Raw genomic sequence first — 9094 nt, forward strand, 5'->3', positions numbered from 1 at the left:
AAAAAAAAAAAAAAAAGAATCCTGACTCTTTCTATATCCAGTATCATCATTCCTGCAGTGTTGAATTTTATCATCATTCCTATCATCCCATGACTGGAACACAGGCACTTTGTGGTTAGATGGCCATCGTATCTGATTCTGGCCCAGAAGAGACTGCATGCAAAGGCCCCATCATCACTTCTCAGAACTGTGACATCGCCACTTGACCTTACGTGCAGGCTAGAAAGGAGATTTTAGCTTTTGTTGCTTTCTTAAGAGAAAAAGATGGGGAAGAGAGAACAGGATGTGAAGGTGGACCAGCTAGACAAAGGTGATTCTAACAGATAGGAACAAAGAAATCTCTTGTTCCTCTCCCCAGGAGTCAGAAGTGCTTGATTCTGTTCCCTGCGTTTCTCCTCTACATCAGTGGCTTCATGTAGCATACCTTATTTGTTTAAAGGAAATTCTACTTGCACCACAGCAAGTATAGCAATCACATGATGTTGATCTGTTCATTAATTCTTCATGTTCAGTTAGTGAGGCTCTGCTGTACCCACCGTGCCAAGTACCACAGTACCACGTTGACTCGTGTATATTACTGTCATTGAGCATCTGCAGTATCCACAGTGCTTAATGGGAGATACGGTTATTAGAAGAAACACTCAACTTATGGTGACTTAAACCATATGAACACTTTATTGTTTACTCAAAGATATTTACAAGGGTCTAGGCATGGTGGCACATGCCCATGATTCTAGCAGCAAGAATATTCAAAAGGAAGTAAGGAGCTGACGTTGTGAGGGTGTTGGGTCATGTCCCTGTAGCCTTCCTATCGCCATGGATACAAGATGGTTGTTGTAATGCCAAACATTTCATGCTTTAAGAACAGGAGCAAAGACAGCCAGGAAGGTGGGGGAAGCATTCTCTCAGGCTTCCCTGCTTGAGCACAGAGTATTTTCCCCCCAGGTCTCCTTAGTGGATTCCTTGGCTCTAGGGGCATTGAGTAACCACCACAGAGTTTAAGGGAAGTTAGAGAAGCATCTTTTGAACAAAGGGGGCGGGGTTGGAAGTTATATTGGATAACCAACTGAAAGTGTTGTCATGAATGCCCACAGTCTCCCAAACCTTCATGATACCATCTGACCACCCAATAGCCCTGCTTAAGCCAAACATTCTGCTCCTGAGCCTGGAACAGGAGGTACACCAGCATCTGCTGTGTGGGAACTTCTGGCTGTGAAGAAACTTAAGGATCCTTTGAAGATGTAAATCGAATGCAAAGGTTTTCAAAGATATTATAATGCATGTGCGTGTCAAGTATACATGCCAGAATCTGGAGGGTAATTCAGAAGATTTTATAGCTTGGGAAGATAATTATAGGGTGGAGTGACAGAGAAATGAGTCGTGATTCTGGAGCTGCTTTCAGTGGGATACCGGCAGGATCCAGACCTGTCACCTCTTCGGTGCAGTCACGCACTCGCACAGATTAGATGACCCCTACCCCCTTCTCCAAGGTAGGAGTGCTCATTTTGCCATCACACTGTCAGTTCAGAAACATTAAATGAAATTGGTTTCAAGCTCTGTTTTACAAATGAGGGGACAGACTCCGTCCGAGTTGGAATGTCGAGTCCCAGGAAGTGTAGCACACAAGGACTCCACACATAATGAATATTTCATTCTGATAGGATTCTAAGCTTTTGACTTCTTCATTTCTTCCTTTTTCATATTAGCCAAACCTCTCTGGTAATGTTTACATTACTTAATAGAATGCAAATAATGAGTTTTTTTTTTTAAGTCCGTGTTTTAATCATATGCTTACAGGTTAATCAGTTGTTTCTCTGTGAAATGCTAACAGCCTTCGTGGCTTTTCTCTCCCTTTTTTTTGAGAATTAGATGAAGTCATCTCTTCATACACCCGGTGTACTGACACGAAGTAATGAAAGAATTTGCAGTTGGTATGATCACAATGGACGCCTCCTTGGCAATCCATGTCACCCTCTAAAGCTCCCCCAAGCATGAGAAAGTGTCCTAGACTGGATACCCGGTGGGTAGTGTGTGAGTGTCTGTCGGTGGGTGAGTCTGGCTGCCACTGTATAATTTTGTCTATGCTGGTATCTGCTACCTCCATATTACATAGATAGGAGATATGTGATAGCCAGGCAGTGGTATTTAGCTACAAGTCAGACCTGTTATTATATGGCCAGCATGCTCGATAACTGGTGATTTGCACAAGCAGAGTTAAAGCATACGTTAACACAGGAAAACTTCAAATCCAGACCTCTAAATCTGAGATTCATGGGTGAGCTAAACCATGTGACATTTTGAAACATGACTTCCCAGCCTGGGCCCTATTCACACTTCAAGCTAGATTATTCTGGGTGTGCCCTATGTAGTTACAGAGCAGACCCCTGGCATTATGGACTGGCTGTGAGTAGGGCCTTCCCAGTCTACGGGTCATGCTTACCCCAAATATCTCCAGACTCTGCCAAATGTCTCCCGGGAACTATTCTCTCCTCTTCTCAAGAATATTGTGATAAGCTTACTGCGTACTACACTGCTTTCCTGGGTGGCTTATTGCCTGTATCCTATTCCTACAAAGGAAAGGCTTGGAATCAATCACTTAAAACCCTTCAAACAATCTTGAAACAACCTGTCTCCAGCTGATGCTGCCCAATTGAATGGTGCACTCAAAAACTTTATTATGAAATATATTCCTACCCATTTATTATTTCCAAGCTGCTTTGAAAAAGGCACATCACAAAAACTGTATCTGGCAAAGTATGTACTTCAAAAGTTGCCGGTCCCAGATGGTAGCTTCCTAAAATAACTGTCCTCTGTGGAGACTCCAGAGGTCAGTCAGTCACCCACAGAACACGGCTCTGGCCTCCGAAGGGTTAAAAAGGCTGATGGCAAGTCAGCACTGGGCAGGTCCCAAGAAGAAATCAAAAGAATCCGATTTTCAGAAAGGAAATTCAAAGGTTGTGTAGATAGATGTTAAGGCTGATTGTGGGTTGGGGAGTGGCGTGGGTAAGAGGAAGGGAAGGGGACGGGAGGAGAAAGGAGGGTAGTAGAAAGAGGAGAGAGGGTGAGAGGAGGAGGTAAGGGAGTGGGGGAAACCCAGGAAAGAGGAAAAGGAAAAAGAGAAAGAGAAATGTCTTGAAAGAAGTTCCCAAAGGTTTGCAGCTGCTGGGAGAGGCTGGCAGAGGAGTAGCCTGCCTTCTTTCTCTCTGGCTTTGCCCCTATGGAATCCAGCAGCCTCGCATGGCGTGCCCAGCCTTCTCATTCCTACGTCCACACCCGTCATGGTCTCTGCCCTCCAAAGTGACCACTTCTCAAGAGCCCCTTAAAGCTCATAGACATCGCTCTCCCCATCTCTGAGGCTACTTCCCATCCTGGTCCTCATAAAGGCTGCGCGAACACCGCAGCCCCAGACCCCAGTGTTTGACCCAGAAAAGCAAACAGGGGTCGGGTGTGGCCTCGGCGCCCCCCGGGGAGCTGCGAGGAAGGCGAGCAACTTTCTCTCTGGATTCTCAGTCTGGCTGCCGCCCCCACTCTCGCGCGTCCAGGACTACGCGGCGGGGCCGAGGGGAGGGGACAGCGGCAAAGGGAGGGCGGGGAGGAGGCGGCGCGTGCTTCGCCTGCCAAAGCAGGAGCCGGCATCCACGGTGTTCCCGGGCCGCACGGCCACAGCCGGCGGGCTCTCCGGGCGGGTCCTCCTGACCCTCCACCTCAGCTCTCCAGACTCGCCTCGATCTCCGTCGGGATAGCGGCAAAGGCAAGAAACACAATCTTCTTTGGTGCCGCGCTGTCTCCGCCAGGAAAAGACAGCAAGTTGTGCTGCGCCCGGGACCCGCGAGGGACCGCAGCCGCCGCCCGGCCGGGTAAGTAGCGCGCCCCGGGGCTCTGTGCCCCGCGCCCGGGTCCCTCCTGTCTTTCCGAGTGGCATGGTTCAGCTGAGGTCCTGTTGGCCTCCGGGGGGTGCTGCCTTCCTTCCCATCCTTATCCATCCCTTTCTCAGAGCCGGCTTCAAGAACTTCCCCGTGCATCCAGAGATCATTGTGTGTGTTCCTGTGTGCTCCAGGGTGCGGTGGGTGCGTCTAGCAGTTTTGGGGGAGGATGGTGGCTTTAAGTTCATCTGGACTAGGGCAACTCACTCCAGCTGAGAAAGAGCCCCCCTTCCTCCCACTCCCCATCTTTACTGGTAACCCCCAGACCAATTCAACTTCAGCCTCTGCTCACAGCTGACAAGATTTTTAAAACCATAGCCAGAGGGAGCTCCCCTTTGGGTAGATTCCAGAACCTAGGCAAGCAAAAGTGTAGGAGACAAGAGTTTGCTAAGGTTCTGAAGCTGGAGTTTGGAAGCAGTTTGCAGATGGAACCCAAGGAGGGCGAGGGTGTTCTTCTGTGTTCTTTGTGGAGAGTGTGGCCAGGTGTGCAAGCCAGCCCACCTCGTCGAACCCTTTGAATAGCTGACTTTTGACATTATTGGAAAAGAGTGAGTGCCTGGTCTGAAATGGCCAGCAGGTGAAAGCGCTGAATCCAAAGAGTCAAAATAGGAGGTGTGAACACATTTGCCCCGGAAAATTAAGACAGAAGGTGTTCTCAGAGTTATCGAGTACTGGGGGGTGGGGTGGGGTGTAACTATGGGTATATCCAATGCATACACCCGAGTGGTGAATACCGTTAGTTAAATTTACAGTACTTCTGTAATTGTAAGAAGTTCCCACTATCATGTTGCTTGGTTGGCACACTCATCCAATGATGCCGAGGAGTTGTTAGAAACTAAGTGTGAACTTGCAAGCCAAATAAACAAACTACTGTATGGTCCATTTTATTTTAATATCTGGAATTATGTCTACTGCTAGTAAAAACTGCTACATTGCTTTTAATGTGAGTATGAGAAATTAATTCACTGGCTTGGCAAATAGAAGCCATTCGTTTCTTTAAGTAAATAGCTGTCAGAGTTAATTTGGGAGCATTTTTTTTTTACAGGAGATAAAGACGTGGAAAAAGCTTTGAGCTAGTTTGGCAAAACTTGTATAGAGATGCGCATGGAGAGAATTAGTTCTTCCCACTTTTGAAGCGTTGAAGGAAGTATGAAGTTTCTTAACTGAAAATCGTGGAGCTTCTTGAGACGTATAAAACAAGCTAGACAGACTTAGCTCACCTTGTTTCCTATTCCATTTTACCAGGGGCCGCCAGCCATCTTCACTCCAAAGTATGAGAAGCTGATTGCGGTAAGACTGAATCTCTGTTACAGCAAGTCGCTACTATACACGCCTTGAAGAACAGTGGACTACCTGGGAGTTTTTTGTGACTACACACCTTCCTTCACACCTTCAGTGCAATCGCATTGGGCCCTCCTTGCACTGCCTATTGGAAGATGGCGTCCAGCCTGACTTGTACTGGGGTGATCTGGGCTTTGCTTTCCTTCCTTTCCGCTGCCACGTCCTGTGTGGGGTTCTTCATGCCGTACTGGCTCTGGGGGTCTCAACTAGGCAAGCCTGTATCCTTCGGCACTTTCCGGAGGTGTTCCTATCCTGTTCACGATGAGAGTCGGCAGATGATGGTGATGGTGGAGGAGTGTGGGCGCTATGCCTCCTTCCAGGGGATCCCCAGCACTGAGTGGAGGATCTGTACCATAGTGACAGGCCTGGGCTGCGGCCTGCTGCTCCTGGTGGCTCTCACTGCCCTGATGGGTTGCTGTGTGTCGGAACTCATCTCCAGGACCGTAGGAAGAGTGGCTGGGGGAATCCAGTTCCTGGGGGGTAAGTGACTTTGCCAAACTTGAGTTGTTTCGATAGAATCTCAAAGCAGTATAGAAAACTATGTTTCATTTGTTTTCTGATGCAATTGTAATTGGCATTTGGAGTGCAAGAAGAAATAGATCTGAAGTGGCCATGGTAAGAGATCCAGCAAAGTCCAAGATTTTGCCAGAATTCTTTTACAGTGTCAGGGTTCTTCAAGCCTGTTCATCCTTAGCATCCTTGGCCTGCTGGATACAACCTATGAGACACAAACATGTATGGGCTGTGTGTAACACATGTGCTAGGGAGATAGTTGATATTTCATAGCATCTTGGTCTTTTTGTCCAACAGTAGACCCATGGATTGCCTTTGCCTTGCTAGACACTTGAGATCTTTAGAGGCAAAGACTTCGTAGAAAAATGCAAAAGGTGTCTGATTCAATACTATGATCATGATGAAAACCCTGTAAGCCTTTCAGTGGATATAACACTGACCCTTGTTTAATTTTATACTACTTTTCAAAGTAAGTTTCAGATGCCCAATTTCATCTTGGCAAGTATATTTTTCACTATGTTACAAATACAGTTCTAGGCTGATTACAGTATGAGATCTTAACTTCTTTGGTAACTTTTTCTGTGGGGGGGAAAGAAAAGAATACAGTGTTTAAAGAATGGTGTGTGCCGTCCCGAATGCACTGGATAGTCTCAGTAACACCAGACGAGGTCTGACTTTCACTTGGCGCTCTTCCAAAAAGTATTGCTTCAATATCTCTGGTCATATGGTTCTAATTGCACTTTATATATTTTCCACTGGGCCTTTTCACCTCCATCCCTCAACCTGACTGGCTGAACTTGTCTGATTTACAATATGGCCGGGTGAAATATGACAGACAGCCTGCATAGATGGGACAGACGGAAGGGAAACAGGAAGCTGAGAAAAACCCGGGGAAATGTGTGTGGAACTTCATAACAAAGGAAAAGTGTATTATTCTTTCACTTGATATTTTTCTTACAGTCTTTTGTGAAGACTCCAGAAGAAGTAAAGGCCCTTAAAATGGCCATTTTTGAGGTGTCTGATACAGATTAGAGAACCCTTATTTCAGATTATTTATCATAAAACTTTGTAAGTAAAGTGTGCCGAGAATGGTTACAGCAAAGCCACTTTGTGTTTCCCGGCAAGACTTAGATTTATGTGCACGCCTTTGTTTTCTTATCTGGAATTAGCTTCACTGGGGTTTCACATCTTACACTGGGCTGGGTCTGGGGGTGCTTTGGGGCTCTCAGTCTCTCCTGCCTGTTTTCCTGTTCCTTTATCGACTTTAATACATATGTTTATGCAGAAATGTAGTAAAACTCGTAGGAAACAAGGAGGTTGTCACTGAGAGTGGAACTGTAAGCACAGTGTTTGAAAACTTGTCGCAGATTTTTGGAGCAGAACTAGCACTAGGGTGACTGAGAAGCATCTTTTTCTTTAAGAATAAACGGAGCTTGCTGGTGTTTTACTTGGCTCAGGAAAAATGCTTAGGCAGTTCCATTCTCTCCTCTTATGGTAAATATTACTTTCCATTTTTTTTATCATTTTAGAGCAGAGACTGCTATTATTTCTGGCAGAATAGGAAAATGCTTACAAAGAGAAATCAGCTTTTATTGATTACCTTTAAACGTGTAATGAAGGAAGGCCACAAGAAGTGAATCTGAGGCCCAGGAGACGACTTCTTCTCTCTCTAAGCTGGGTATAGATTTTTTTTTGAATTATGTGGAGCTAACTCTTCATTCTATAGAATACCCAAGGGGATAGACACTTGTGAAAGATATATATATATATATATATATATATATATATATATATATATAATGTGTGTGTGTATATATATGAAATAACCATGCTTTGCTTTGTATATATGTTTCATGATATATATATAATCATACTTTGCTCTTCTCTCCTCTTTCCCTCCCTATGTCCCTCCACCCCTCTGTCCCCCCATTCCTCCCTTCTTTCTTCTGCTTTCTTCTGGTGTGTGCTTGTGTTTCTGTGTAGTTTGTAAACATATGTAGGTGCCTGCAAGGGCCAGAGATGGAATCGGTATCCTGCTCCTTCATCCTCTACCTTATTCCCTTAAGACAGAGTCCTTCACAGAATCTGGAATTCAATCAGTAGCCTGAAAGCCTAACAGTGCTGCTGGGTTGGTACAAGAAAGCCCAACTTTTCACACATCCCGGGACTTGAACCCCGGTCTTCACACTCACGCAGTGGGCATTCGTACCCATCTCAACAGCCTCCAATACTTGGCATTGCCTTACTTCCTATGCATGTTTCTTAGGTCAGACAAAAATCTGGTAGTAAAAACCCAAGAGGGTTATTAAAAAACATCTACCTCTTAGTTAGATGTGCCTGTTACCACAAAAAAAAAAAATGTGTATTTAGAGTTAAAAAGTAACATGAAGCATGGAGAACATTCAAAAATCTGTCACTAACCATCAACAGCCAATAGGAGAAAAGATGACAAGACAAAATACCTTCAGAAGGTTTTTTTCTTCAGTTGCTCGCTACATAATTGTTTCTTATTTTTAAATTCACAAAACTTATGTGGTTAGTAGATTTATTTGATTCTTTATAAAGTGGGTGAGTATTTTTAAAGACCAGGAGATGGCAAATCAGGGAGTTCTGAGAGTCTTGAGATTGGTGTCAGAATGTAAGAGCATTTAGGAGACTCTGCCGGGAAAGAGACTCTCTTACTAAAAATGAATCTCCAAGAAGGGTTATGTTTAGCTAAAGTGAGGGTTGTTCCAAAAACAACAGGAAGCAGCGGAATGGTGAGATACAGAGGCATCTTGCTTACCTTGGCCTGCTGGGTCTGGAGTCTGCCCATATGGTGTGACATCGGGCAGTGTAACCCCTGCAGTATTTTGGAACAAGGTAAAGGGCAGTGTCATCCTTAAATTTGAGTATTCTTGTGATGGCTGATCGGAGTTAAAATGTTTCCTTCCAGCCAGTAGACCAACATAAAATGGGGACTTCTGTATAAAGACCACCAATCTTAGGAATATTTCAAGAGACGAATAAATGCCATATTCCCTAAGATAACTTGTAGGTGAACTTTATTGCTGCTATCTTTATTAGAAGACATGCTGATGTCATAATTCAAAAACAGTGAGCATTAAGTTTTACTCATTCTTTAGTTTTTAAAAGGTCTGTAGAAAAGCTTTAGAAAATATGTATAATAAAAATATTAGCATTATGGGGTGTGCTTCAGGTGCTTCAAAAAAAAAAAAAAAGATGTCTGACTTCTGTCTCTCATTACCCTGTATAAAATTGTGTAGCCATTAAAGACAGACAGACAGACAGACACACCCACACACACCCACCCACCC

At 44.8% G+C, this 9094-nt stretch overlaps 1 protein-coding gene across 1 annotated transcript in view; it reads left to right on the forward strand.

Moving 5' to 3' along the window:
* Window positions 1-3600: 3600 nt before the first annotated feature.
* Window positions 3601-9094, forward strand: part of Lhfpl6 (LHFPL tetraspan subfamily member 6) — a 194641-nt gene continuing 189147 nt past the window's right edge. The window contains exons 1-2 of the mRNA XM_021196694.2: window positions 3601-3857; window positions 5169-5744. Coding sequence (XP_021052353.1) covers window positions 5360-5744 — 385 coding nt within the window. The 5' untranslated portion in view covers window positions 3601-3857; window positions 5169-5359. The remainder of the gene's footprint in view (window positions 3858-5168; window positions 5745-9094) is intronic.

Source organism: Mus pahari, chromosome 4 (genome assembly GCF_900095145.1).
Source record: "Mus pahari chromosome 4, PAHARI_EIJ_v1.1, whole genome shotgun sequence".
Classification (NCBI taxonomy): Eukaryota; Metazoa; Chordata; class Mammalia; order Rodentia; family Muridae; genus Mus; species Mus pahari.